General features: G+C 52.4%; 1 protein-coding gene across 2 annotated transcripts; it reads right to left on the bottom strand.

Moving 5' to 3' along the window:
* Positions 1-1,663: 1,663 nt before the first annotated feature.
* MAPK13 (mitogen-activated protein kinase 13) lies at positions 1,664-12,714 on the bottom strand. 2 transcript variants are annotated; one of them, XM_053603302.1, is made up of 12 exons: positions 12,477-12,712; positions 11,615-11,744; positions 10,366-10,424; positions 7,046-7,154; positions 6,847-6,876; positions 6,410-6,457; positions 6,172-6,286; positions 5,965-6,036; positions 5,306-5,385; positions 5,044-5,122; positions 4,780-4,956; positions 1,666-4,524 (listed from the first exon to the last, which is right to left on the bottom strand). In XM_053603302.1, exons 1-12 carry the CDS (start codon positions 12,593-12,595, stop codon positions 4,442-4,444), a joined length of 1,101 nt encoding a protein of 366 aa, XP_053459277.1. In that variant the 5' UTR covers positions 12,596-12,712; the 3' UTR covers positions 1,666-4,441. The 2 variants fall into 2 exon arrangements, with proteins under 2 accessions (XP_053459276.1, XP_053459277.1); XM_053603301.1 differs by having other exon boundaries at positions 1,664-4,524; positions 6,172-6,457; positions 12,477-12,714.
* Between the last annotated feature and the right edge of the window lie 282 nt (positions 12,715-12,996).

Raw genomic sequence — 12,996 nt, forward strand, 5'->3', positions numbered from 1 at the left:
TCCTCCCTAAATCAATCACCAGCAAAGGGAAAATTAGCACACTTGGTTTATAGCAATCATGAGTCACCTCCTGCATGTGGATCTACAAACTACAGAATTCAGGGGTCTCTGGACTTGTTGGAAAATATGACAACTTTATTTTTAGTCACTTCTATTTCCTAAGTTATGAATAAAGGTAGCAACCTGCCATCACCTTAGCAGTGCCAATAGAAATCACAGGGCTTTTCCTACCCCTGATTAGTGTGCTTCGGATATCCTGAAATGCCATTTACACTCATGTCTATTTCAATTTACAGTAGTTTAAGGGGCCCCTCCTAGATCTTAATATGTTAATAAAGAAACCCATGTATGTACTACCATGTTACATATTTTTAAAGTATTTTGACAACTAAATATAACCAGCTTAGTTTTAATCCTAAATTTTATTTTATGCATATGAACATATTATTTTGAGAAGTGATGCGTGGCCGGAAAAATGGTCAAGAGGCCCCCCTGGCTGTAGGGCCCTGGTGACACTCAGGTACGGCCTGCCTAGCACAAGAAAGCTGCACCCCCACCACCAAAGGTTCTGACAGCAGGAACCTGAGCAGGATCCTAGCTGGCACCACCCCTGCCCCAGGACATCTTCCTGGGGCTTCTCCAGAGACAGCCACAACTCCCTGGGATCTTTGTTAGATTGAATGATGTTGGGCCTCTGCTGCCCATTGTGAAAAAAAGGAGAAATCATCAGCTTCTCACCTTAAATCACAGAAGGATTTAGGGAGAATGAGAATAGCAGCAAGCATCAAGTTCACTACAGAATAAAGAAAGGGGCACATCCCAGGTTTGGTTCTTAAGGAACTGTTTCAGATGAATTTAAGGATGCAAAAGTCAAGTGTGGGAGAAGAGGCGGGGAGAGACTCCTCCCTCCCTGCTGTGGTTGCAGTGCTACCCTGGGCCATGAACAATTTCCCACACCCTAGTGGATGGCAGGAGCTATTTCAATGTGCCAGGTGAACCCTGGGCCACACCTCTGTTCAAACTAGCCTCCAGCCTGGTGGGCTCTCCCGTGTAAGGGCAGTTCCTCTGTTTCTGCCCTCCATGTGCCACTTCCAGGGAGCAGCACCATTCCCAATTCATGCCACACAAGCCATACCCTGGGACAACAAGCCTACTGCTGTCATGAATGACCCGGGCCCCAGCATCCTTGGGACGGAAGCTGTATGTGCCACTGTACCGGGGCACACTTCATTTCAAAAGGAGGGAATACAGGGCACAATTACTGTTATGGAACTGTACCCCATCTCTGAGTCTGGCTTCCTCATCTTTGTTAAGACCTTCTGGGCCACCCCCATCGCTCCATCACTGTGGGGCAAAGCCCAACCTCATTAGAGGTTGGAGATAGGAGACCTGCCCTAGGTCCTGCAGGCCAACAATGAAGCAACTGAGCCAAATCCCAAGCTCAGCCCTTCTGCCTCTAGCCAGCTGGAGAATGGGCTCGCTCCCTATCACACAGGCCGTGTGCCCCCTGGGTGAGGTCCAACCTATGACCCCTTTGTACTGTGCAGCTCTTTCATCACCCTTTGAAGAAAGTTCCCAGCTTTGAGGCAACTGTGAGGGAAGAAACTGATGTTTAATCTGGCCCAGGGGATGATCTGGAAGGACACTGAGGGTGACTGGGAGAGGCCTCGGAGTCTAAAAGCCTAGAGATTTTCAGGGCAGCAGCATGAAGGCATAGCCCGGGGCCACCCACCTCTGCTTCCCGCTGTGCTCTCTGCTGCCTTTGCTACCACCCTGGTCTCGTCAGGGCAGAGAAATGACCGATATAGGACCCCGGATCATCATTCATTCATTTACTCACAGATACTTTTTCCAAGCAAGGGGCTCACAGTGGGCAATGATGCCCACATGGGCCTAGGACAAAGGGAGAAAGCTACTCATTCCCTGAGAGAGGCTTGAGGTGGCATCCTGAAGGATGAGGAAGGTTTTCCTGAGTGGAGAGGGGGATGGTGGGCCTTACAGGCAGAAGCACTGGGCTGCACTGGGCAAAGACAGCTATATGTAACATTTCTTGGGGAAAATGTCATTAAGTACATTTGGGAAGCTGTGGATTAAACAATATTGAACGGATCGCTTTACTTGCAGGACTTGCCAGAGCCTTTAACCTACTAATGTTCAGAAAGAGTCTCATGGTGGATCTGAGGCAGGCCACACTGGCATTAAAGATGTAGGAGGCAGTAGGGTTGATGAGGTTAGACAGAGCGCATGGGGGTTTGATTGGCATGCCAAGAAGGCTGGACTTTTTCCTTGGGGCCAGTGAGACATCTCAGAAGGACACTTAGAGGGATTTAGACTCAGGAACAAGGGGTAGTTTGCTATCAGCAAGGTCAGGGTTATGGCAGGCAAAATCAGTCCTGGTCAAGGACTCCCCTACTCTTTAGGAGTAGGGCCCCTCTGTGGGACAGAAAACAGAGTCCATAGACACAGGCAGGAAGGAGTAAAGGAGCTCAGAGAGACAGGCAAGAAGAGAGAAAAGGCTGGGCCGCTCTCGAATCTAAGTTTGGGTTAAGAGCCTTTGGCAGAGTGGTCAAGCCTGCCCAGGTTCAATTCCTGACTCCATTACTTCCTAGCTGTGGGTATCTCAGTGAGTCTCTTGGGGTCTCAGGGGATTTGCCGTCATTGTTTTTTGGAGCAGGTTTAGGTTTGCAGAGAATACAGCGGGGTCCCTATATCCCACTCTTCCCCTATGACTAACATCTGCGTTAGTGGTACATTTATCACCACTGATGAACCAATGCTGATACGTTATTACTAACTAAAGTCCATCGCTTACTTGAGGGTTCACTTTTTGTGTCGTACTACTCTACAGATGTTAACAAATGCAAAGTCCTGGTGGCACCTGTGGCTCAAAGGAGTAGGGCACTGAACCCATATGCTGGAGGTGGCCCCAGCCCCGGCCAAAAACTGCAAAAAAAAAAAAAGCAAAGTCCTGTATCCACCATCACAGTATCATAGAGAAGAGTTTCAGTGCCTTAAAAACACCCTGTGAGCCTACGTTTTAACATCTGTAAAATGAATGTGAATCTCACCTGAAGCCCCTCATTCTCCCACTGTAGGTTCTGATTTAGGCCTCCTGACAAATTAAGTGGTACCGAAATCAGCTAAATGCCTCAAAAAACCGTCGGATGTGCGCAGGCTTGGGTCAAGACAAGAGGCGCTCATTCAAATGCACATTCTAGGGTCTCTACTTTAGACCTGCTGAGTAGGAATCCCCAGGGTGGGGCCCAGGAGTCTAATTTTAATAAGTCCCCTGGTACACAGGTCACTATATCCCTGGCTGCTTTTGCAAATGGAAATTTATTCTGCCAAAGGTTTTCAAACCCAGACAGAAGGATAGTCGCCATTGTCAGGTTAAAGCTCTGGAAAGCTGTGCTATCTCCCGAAAAGGAGCAGAACAGTTTGCCATAAAGCCAGGAACAAGCCCATTTCTGCCTCCTGCAGCGCCTCGTCCACAAGCCTGCTGTCGCTTCCTATCTTGATTGCTTATCACTCACCCAAAATAACCTGAGCACAATGTCTCACCAGCTGCAGCTCTCTCTGCAACTCCCTTAATTTAGCAGCCAAACACATTTGGCTCCATAACAGCCCACAGGGCCTGAGCACAGGGCCCAGGATGGGGCCGCCCTCACTGCCATCTGTAGTGGGTTAGTGTCCCCTGAAAATTCATGCCCACCTGGAACCTGAGAATGTGACTTTATTTGGAAATAGAATCTCTGCAGATGTAATTAGTGAAGAATGTGTGGGAGGTCACACCAGGTCAGGATGAGCCCTGAATCCAGTGACTGGTGCTCTTCTAGAGGAAAGGACAGATACGCTCAGAGAAGGCGGCCACGTGAATACACAAGCAGAGATGGGAGTGATGCAGCAACATGCCAGGAAAACCACCCAAAGCTATGAAGAGATAAGGAAGGAGTCTCCCCAAAAGCCTTCAAAAGGAGCATGGCCCCGCCAGCAACTTGATCTCAGGCTCTGGCCTTCAGAACTGTGAGAGAATAAACTGCTGGGGTTTTAAGCCACCGAGTTTGTGGTACTTTGTTACAGCAGCCCGAGGAAACTAACATGCCATCACTGCCATAGACCCCTGGCCCCACTCAGCACCCCTCAGAGCCCCACCACAGCCAGAAAGGAAAGGAGCCCCCACACTTAGGTGACTCTTCAGATGGGTGTTTTAATAAGGCCCATATGATCAGTGCTATTGTCTCCCAACCAACATCTTTGAATTCTGCATCTACCAGGCCCGTTTACTACACAAGAAGGGCCCTTCTGTCCTCTGCTTGAAAGGCTATATTTGGAGAAGGATTGAGACTTCGATAGTGACCAATAAATATTGGTCCTTGGGCAGTGTCTGGCCAGTGGTGCCATGTGACCGCTCCTGGGCTCAGTGGGAGCTGGGCTGGACAAGTCACTGCAGCTTCATGCCACTCCGGCGCCGCGAGTCCTTCCGGGCAACGGGGCTGAAGTTCACAATCTCCTTGTAGATGTGCTCTAAGAAAGGCAGCGTGGTTTAAGGCAGATAAGGTGGTGCTGAGGGCAAGACAGAGCCCACCCTCCCTTTAGACATTGCAGAGTGGGAAGTCAGTTCATGGAGAAAAAAACACACCAGAGATAATACCGACTCTGAGAGAAGCAGCAAGAGACTCCAAGGAACAGGTAGGGCTGGCCAAGGCCAGGCTGGGAGATGGAGGCAAAGTAGACAGGCTGCGGGGAGACAGGGAAAGAGCCCCAGGCCCTGGCTCTTACGCTTCCATTCATCCACTGTGAGTTTCTGGTGTTCTAAGGGATCAACAAATGGCTGCTGGGCCTCTGTCTCCTCCTCTGGGTCCCAGAAGGGCTCGAAGAAGGGGTGGGTGAGGGCCTGTGAGGCTGTCAGGCGCTTGTCCACATCCAGCTCCAGTATCTTCTCCAGCAAGTCTGTGGCTGCAGCAGCAGAGCCTGAGCCTGAGCCCAGGCCCCAGTGGTGCACGCCCACTGGGAAGGACCGTGGGGAATGGCGCTGAGACTCACCCTGGGGGCTGGCCTTTGGGAAGAGCTGAGTGAAATCTTTCTTAGGACTCTGTGGCAGGGACTGGATGTAGGCTTTGGCCTGGAAGACAGAAGAGCATTGGAACCCCTCCAGGGCTTAGGCCTCAGGTCAGAGTAGGAGGGAGCACAAGGCAAGAGCACCTGCCAGGGCAGAGGGATGCTGTGGGAAGGTGCCGTGAGCCCTGCTCCCAAAGCCCCCAGTCCACTTGGCCTCTAGCCAGCCAAGTGCCCATTTGCCACCTACCGCTTTGTCATTCAGCTTCTGCACAAACTCTGCACCCGGCACCCCAGTCACTTTAAGAATCTGAGTCAGCTGGTCCAGGTCTGCAGCTGGTTAAGGCTCATCTTTGCTCTCTGCTGGAGAGTTAGGGGTTGCCCTTCCCTTGACTCTCCTATCATTCCACCCAGGTACTGTGGTGACCAACTACCCAGGCTCCAGACCCTCCACCTCCTATTTTCAGAAGAGGCTCATCTTTCCAGACTCAGGTCTCAGGAGGGCTTCCCAACACACCAGGCTGGGAAGGACCCCTCCACAACAAACACTCCCAAAGCACGTGGACTTCCTGCCCTCATACCCCACTCAATCATCCTCTTCTGTTTCATCTTGTCCCCTAACCCTTGCACTGCCAGTTGGGTAGGGCAGACCTTGTCCCTTCCCATCCAAGGCCTGCCCAGCACACACAGGTGCTCAATTAATGTGTGTGAGGCCAAAATTTGGAGCATACTCTTCATAGTGGTGGAATGACAGGTGCCTCATTGTCATCATTTTGCTTATCTGTCTTTAAAAGTTATTCTATAGGGAGCTTGTATCACTCTCGCGTTAAGAAAAAAAGCTATTTAAATAAAATGTCTGTTGAAGGAATGAATCCCTAGATGGAGTTTGGCTTTTCTGGCAAAGGATACAATCTTTCCCCTTGAACAGAGTTTTCCCCGTCAGCATCTCTGCCATGATACAGCCAACAGACCAGATGTCCACTGCGGAGGGAGGGGGAGTGTCACCTGGGCCTTCTGACTGGGACCCAATCATCAGCACAGAATCAGCAGGTGGTCCCAGGGAAGCCACGGAGCAGGTGCCCAGCCCCTTGGCCTCCCAGGCAGCTGGCTACTGACCTGTCTGGTTGTAGTGCATCCAGCTGAGGATCACCTCGGGGGCCCGGTACCAGCGGGTCACCACATAGCCAGTCATCTCGGCATCCGCATGCCGTGCCAGCCCAAAATCCAGGATCTGTGGCTCAGGGGACATAGGGAGAAGGAGCTTGCTGAGAGAAGAGGCTTCTGGAGCAGCCTGGAGGGGTTCTGTGGTGGAGAGCCGCCCGCCCCCAGACTGAGCCTGCTGTGGTCCACTCACCTTCAGTTCACAGTCCTCGTTCACAGCCAGGTTGCCCGGCTTCAGGTCCTGGATGGGAGGACAGAGAGGGAGCACTAAGCTGAGAGGCAGGTACCGGAGCTTGTCCTGCTCTGCCCTCTCTGGGCCTCCATTTCCTCACTGTAAAATGAGTGCTGGACTGGGTGTCCTCTCTGGGCCTATCCAGATCTAAATCTTCCTGGTTCTTGAAGCCTGAAACACCCAGCTCAGTGGGCACTTTGTCTGCAGTAATTCCCCACTAAAGTTTCCCAGAACACAGCAATTCTTCTGAGCAGGCCTTCCTAGGCCAAGGCTGAGCCTGAAAAATCCACATTCCATGCTCCCAAGAACTGTCCCCTCCCCCCACATTTCCCTGCTCCTTGACTGCCATAGGAACCCCTTCCCCTGCTGTGGGGTGGAACAGCAGAGAAAACACTCACCCTGTGGACGACCCCAGCTGAGTGGATGTACTGTCGGGGAGAGAAAGAGGGATTCATCGCCTAGCTTCCACACCAAGCATTTCGGGCTGGCTTGGAAACTGCCTAAATCCTGTCACCGCATGCTCTTCTCCAGCCTCCCCCAAACCTCAGGTCTCCACATGGAGGCCCCTCCTCGGCCACCCTCCAAGCCCCCACCCACTTTGAGGCCTTTGAGCATCTGGTACACGAGGTACTGGATCTTGTCCTCACTGAATTCCATCCCCATGATCTTCTGCAGGTCCGTCTGCATGAAGGGCATCACCAGGTAGCTGGAAGGCACGAGGGCTTCTTGGAAATGTCCCCAGCCCCACCCAGCCCCAGGTGAGGTCTGTGCTCAGAGGAAGGGTGTGGAGGTAAGGCAGAACAGCCTCAGTGATGACCTCAAGGGTGCAAAACTCAGCCCCACACCCACCAGCCAGACCCCCGCCACAGGCTACAGAGCTCAGGGTCAGCATTTCAGCTGGTGCGTGCATGCACAGGAAAACCAAATGGAGTTGTGTTCCCACTCTTCAAAGGTACTTTCTCACTGCCCTCCTTGGCACCCCACAGAAAGCCACAGTTGAGAATTGTAAACATGGGCCAGTATTTCTTTCAGCTTCTGTCCAAATATTTTCTCCCCCCGGAGGGTCATGCCTGGCTGAGATGGCTCCGCCAACAAACAACTTGTCTGCCCTTCCAAGAAGGAAACAATAAAACAATTTCCAGGAGGGCAGAAGGAGGTGGTGGCTGAGCTTTTGCACCCTCTTACGGGATTGCAAAACGGGTCAAGGTCAGCAAAATGTAACTGTTACTCAAGGTAGTAGCAGCGAAGTCCAGAATGAAAAGTAATAAAGATTATAAAGTAAACATTTTTTTTTCTTTTTTAGAGACAGAGTCTCATTTTGTCACCCTCGGTAGAGTGCCGTGGTGTCATAGTTCACAGCAACCTCCAGCTCTTGGGCATAGGTGATTCTCTTGCTTCAGCCTCCCAAGTAGCTGGGACTACAGGCACCACCACCATGTCTGGCTATTTTTTGTTGCAGTTTGGCTGGGGCCAGGTTTTAACCCGCCACCCCTCAGTATATGGGGCCGGCGCCCTACTCACTAAGCCACAGGTGCTGCCCTTTTCCTTCCTTTTTTGAGACAGAGCCTCAAGCTGTCGCTCCAGGTAGAGTGCCGTTGCATTACAGCTCACAACAATCTCCAACTCCTGGGCTTAAGCAATTCTCTTGCCTCAGCCTCCCAAGTAGCTGGGACTTCAGGCGCCTACCACAATGCCCGGCTATTTTTTTGTTGCAGCCATCATTGTTTGGTGGGCCCAGGCTGGATTCAAACCCGCCAGCTCAGGTGTATGTGGCTGGCACCTTAGCCGCTTGAGCCACAGGCACCACACCCCGGCTATTTTTTGATTGTAGTTATCATTGTTGTTTGGCAGGCCCGGGCTGGATTCGAATCCGCCAGCTCTGGTATATATGGCTGGTGCACTAGCTGCATGAGCTACAGGCAAGGGGCCAAACATTTTTTGCTTTAAAAAGAATGTGAAAGAGGCCATCTATGTGAGCCTCTGCATCTCAGAAGCCTTCAGCCCAACCACACTGCCCCCCACTCCTCCCCACTCCATGCGTAGACCCCTCCTGTGTCTTTCACCTCTATGTGGACCCCAGTTCTTCTTGGCAGACAAACTTCTGGAAGTCTTGCTGTGCTCAAACTACATTCCGTGACTTTGCTTCTTCAAGTGATCACTGTACCCTATCTTATTACCCAACTTCTGGAAAGGGGGGCCCACACTCCTTGACTCCACTGCCCTAGCCCCCAGCCCCACCCCCCCCAATTTGGTCTCTGCTTCCATCCTACATTTAAACTACTCAGCTCAAGGTCACCAGTGATCACCTGACAAACACACCACTACTCCCTTTCTTCCTATTTGACCTTTCGCAGTCTGATACTTCTTCAAAATTCTGTGCCGGACTCTCCTCTGCCCGTGATCAAGCTCCCTCAGTTTTCTTCATCTACTCATCCTCTCGTACCTTCTCCTAAGGTTGATATCTGAGTAACATTATCTTATCACAGTGGTTCTCAACCTTTCTAATGCTGCGACCCTTTAATACAGTTCCTCATGTTGTGGTGACCCCCAACCATAAAATTATTTTTGTTGCTACTTCATAACTGTAATTTTGCTACTGTTATGAATCGTAATGTAAATATCTGATATGTAGGATGTATTTTCTTTTTTTTTAATTTCCTTTCCTCCTCCGAACCACAAAGGTGGCATCATTTATTGGGTGCCTACTGGATACCAGGTTCTGCGGCAGGATGTATTTTCATCGGTCGTGACCCACAGGCTGAGAACCGCTGTCTTATCACATTCTACATTTACCTGTTCCCAGATTCAACTATCTTGCACAGGTGATTATTTCAGTCCAAATCCATATCTCTAGCTACACCTTCTTCTCCTGAGGTTCTTTTTTATTTGCCACTATTGATTAAACACGTCTTTAGCAGTGAAGTGTCCAAAATGGAGCTCATTATCCTTCCCCCAAAATCTGTTTATCTTTCACTTTGCATTTCCAGCAGGAACCTGGGCATCTCCCACCTCTGCCACCTCACTCAACCACTGCAGCCCAACAAATACATGTGGTTGGTCCTACCTCCCAAGTGGGTCTAAAGTCTGCTCTCAGCATTCTGTCATCTCTACTTATTTTTTGATTTTAAAATTTGTTTATTTTTTGTTTAGGGACAGAGTCTTGCTAGGTTGTCCAGGCTGGTCTTGAACTCTTGACCTCAACTGATCTTCTACCTCAGCCTCCCTAGTAGCTGGGATTATAGGCATGTGCTACCATGCCCAGCACCTGTACTTTAGATCAACATCTGGGTCACTAACGTTGGTCCTCAGGCTTTCCCTCCTCTGCTCCTTTCTCACAGACCACTGCCAGAATGTATCCCCAAAACCCCATCTGATCACATCACCTCCCTGCTCAAAACCCCCATGGATTTGGGCCTGGCTGTAGGATCAAGTCCAGACTCTAGCTTGACCAAACCAGCTGCACCCAGAACTTACCACACTGAACTTCTCGAAATGTCCAAACGGTCCAGTACCACTTAGGCATTGCACTAGTGAAGCCATCCATGTAGCACCTGTGTTTTCTGGTTCTATGTAACTCTATCAAACACTCCATCAGCCAGAGGTGGCCAAGGCTTCCTGATCCTTGCTTCATGTTAGAAAGAGCCCAAAGGTCCAGAACCACAGTGGGGGCCCCCAGGTAAAGGTGAAGAGATTTGGTGCAAACCCCATGAGGACTCATAGGTATGTCTTCATGGTGTTAAAGCTGAGCAGAAAGCAAAGCAGCAGTGCAGACAGTCCTGCCAGGCAAGCACCCCACAAAGCCCATCCCTAGTAGGAGACCCTCCTACGCAGAAGAAAGAATCTAAATCCTCCCCAACTTGCTCCAGAGGGCAAGTAAGGCCTGAAAATGCTCCAGAATCCAGTGCAGCCCAACTCACAAGTCATGGAAGTTGCGCAGAGAGGAGGCTGGAGTAAATACATCCAGGAGTCCAATGACCTGGGGAAAAAGTCTTCAGTGAGAGCTGGACAGACATTGCCCCCTCCTCCTACCTCCTTTGGAGCTCCAGTCATGCACAGGACCACCCAACCTCTCCTAATATACCATCTCCAGCAGGAGGCAGCCTTCTTGGAAGCAGCTAAAGGGGCAGAGGCCAAAGAGGAACCGAACAATTGGGAGGGAGCTTGCAATAAACAGTGATGGAGAATCAGGTTGGGGAAAAGGGGAGATCTGGAGATAGGTGTGCTCTTAGCTCCCAAGTCTAGTATTCAGGGCAAGGAGCACAAATCCACTCTCAACTCAAGCAGGTAGCAGGGAATCATGAGGGGAGGGTTAAAGGGGGGAAAAAGAGGGAACAGGGAAGGAGCTTTCCAGCTAGCAGGATCCTGCCCTTGACTGTGGGTCTCCAGCCATATCCATTCTGTCACAGGCTTGGTTCAGAGACAGAGGCAAGATTACTCCTGGCTGAAGGCCACAGGGAAGGGTTTGCTGAAGCATGCTTACAATGTTTTGAAGGCACTATTTGAAATGTTTGCCCTCCAATGTGGGTATTCTGGAGCAAAGCCTGGTTGCCTGGCTGTTTCTATCAGGCAGGACAGTCTGTAACGGTCACATACGCAGGCTGCTGAGATTCAAATCCCAGCTCTGCTATTGACTAACCATATAACATGTGAGCCTTTCTGTGCCTGAGTTTCCTCATCTGTAACATGGGGGCAGTAGTACTAATCTCATGTGACAGTGTGAGAATTAAACAAGCCAGTTTATGCAAAGCTCTTAGAACAGTGTCTGCCACATAGTAAGTGCTCAATCAAATATCTGTTTTTCCTGTTATTATTATTATCAGGGTCTCATGTGAAAACATTAACCAGGATCCTAGTCCCAGCAGCCAAATGCTCTTAGACATGGAACAAATTACAAAGTTCCTCTGTGCCTATTTCCTCATGAGGAGACAGTAAGTTTGTACCTCACAAAGCTCATGCTGCCAAAAATACCCTTTGCACTCTCCCCGGAAGGTAGGCAGGGCAGGTCTTGGCCCCCTTTTTCATAATGAGGTGAGAAGCTGGGTAGGTGGAGCAGGGGGGAGACTCTCCTTCTCCTGCCCCTGTGCAGAGCTCTCTGCGCTGGGAGAGGCCTGGTCAGGACCGCCAGGCCCCTGCCCTCCCCACCCCCCGAGCGGCAGCCCAGCCTACATTCTCATGCTGCATGTGCTTCAGCAGCAGCAGCTCCCGATAGGCCCGCTTGGCGAAGATCTCAGACTGGAAGGGCCGGCTCAGCTTCTTGATGGCCACCTTCTCCCCTGACCGCTTGTCGATGGCAGAGCTGTGGGGAGCACAGGCAGGTCAGCAGGCAACGGCTTTCCTCCTGATGCTGGGTGGTATCTCCCAGGCCACCCTGGCCACTGGCTCTTGGAGGGGCCAGCCCAGTGATGCCCTCTACCTAGACTGTGGGGGAGCTGTAGGACACAGGGGCCGAGGTGGGAAGCCATGCAGAAACTGAGAGCAGAGCACTGCACCGGGGGCAGGAACATTTTAATGCCCGAAGGATCCTGAGGAGGGCAGGAGTCTCTTCTCTGTTGTCTCTATGCTATTTGGCAAGACACCGCCTCTCTTGGGCCTCAGTGTAGTCATCCGCAACAATCCCCAAGGTTGCCAGGGAACCTTGGGGTCCCAGTCCTGGGGAACCAGACCTAGTCCAATTCAACCCACAGAGACCCCACACAGCCATCCAGTGAGAAAAGTGGGGTGGCGCCCGGGGTGGCCCTGGGCCTGCCTCTGTCCCGGCTTGAGGTTTCTGGCTCAGACTGTGGTCTGCTCTCAGCTCCACGGGCTCCGCCCGGGAAAATCCCGGGAGAGAACGCTGGACCTTGGGGTCCCTGGTCTAGGTGGTGCTCGAGAGGGGCCAGGAAGGTCCCGGAGAGGGAGGAGGGAGTATGGCGCCCACCCCCGCCTGCCGCTAGTCCGGAGGCTCCGGGTGCCTGGGCGCTCGCCGCGTGCTGGCCCCGACGGCCGGGCGTCCCCCGCGTCCCCAGCGGCCGCGCGGCCCGGGTCTCACCACACGGCGCCATAGGCCCCGCTGCCGACGTGCGTCGGGGACACGTAGGTCTTGGGCAGCTCCCAGGCGGTCTTGTTGACTTCTTGCTTGTAGAAGCCCTTTTTCCGGGTGAGGCTCATGCCGGGCACGCAATCTCGGAGGCCCCAGCGCGGCGGCTGCGTTTGCGGCCCGCAGGGCTCCCAGAACCCCGGTCCCCGCGTCCCGGGCCGGCCCGCCCCGCGCCACCCGCTCCTCCCCTGCGTGAGGGCGGGGGCTCCGGCCCGCGACGTTCCCACCTGTCGGCTCGCCCAGGTGCGCCCTGGCCGCCACGCCCAGGCCCGCCCGGCCGCTCGCGCGCCTCTTTTCCGCCCAGCACCTGGAGTGTGTGGCCCCGAGGCCCGACAGAGGCAGTGCGGCAGGTGCGGGTCCCAGGGACAGGGGCTGCCCTGCAGGAATGGAGGGCCACTGGCCAAGTGCCCACGGGCGGTGGGACACACGAGGACGAGCCGAGACTTTGAAAACAATTTAGGAAAACAAACCC

Source organism: Nycticebus coucang, chromosome 9 (genome assembly GCF_027406575.1).
Source record: "Nycticebus coucang isolate mNycCou1 chromosome 9, mNycCou1.pri, whole genome shotgun sequence".
NCBI lineage: Eukaryota > Metazoa > Chordata > Mammalia > Primates > Lorisidae > Nycticebus > Nycticebus coucang.

Bases quoted from the DNA above. Each gene is read 5' to 3' on its own strand.
- MAPK13 (XM_053603301.1), bottom strand. From the start codon at position 12,595: ATGAGCCTCACCCGGAAAAAGGGCTTCTACAAGCAAGAAGTCAACAAG. The intron at 6,458-6,846 runs GTGAGTGTTTTC...CCTCCCATCCAG, and splicing joins CAGCTGGGGTCGTCCACAGG to GACCTGAAGCCGGGCAACCT. The intron at 5,386-5,964 runs GTATCCTTTGCC...AACCAGCTGCAG, and splicing joins TCTGTTCAAGGGGAAAGATT to ACCTGGACCAGCTGACTCAG.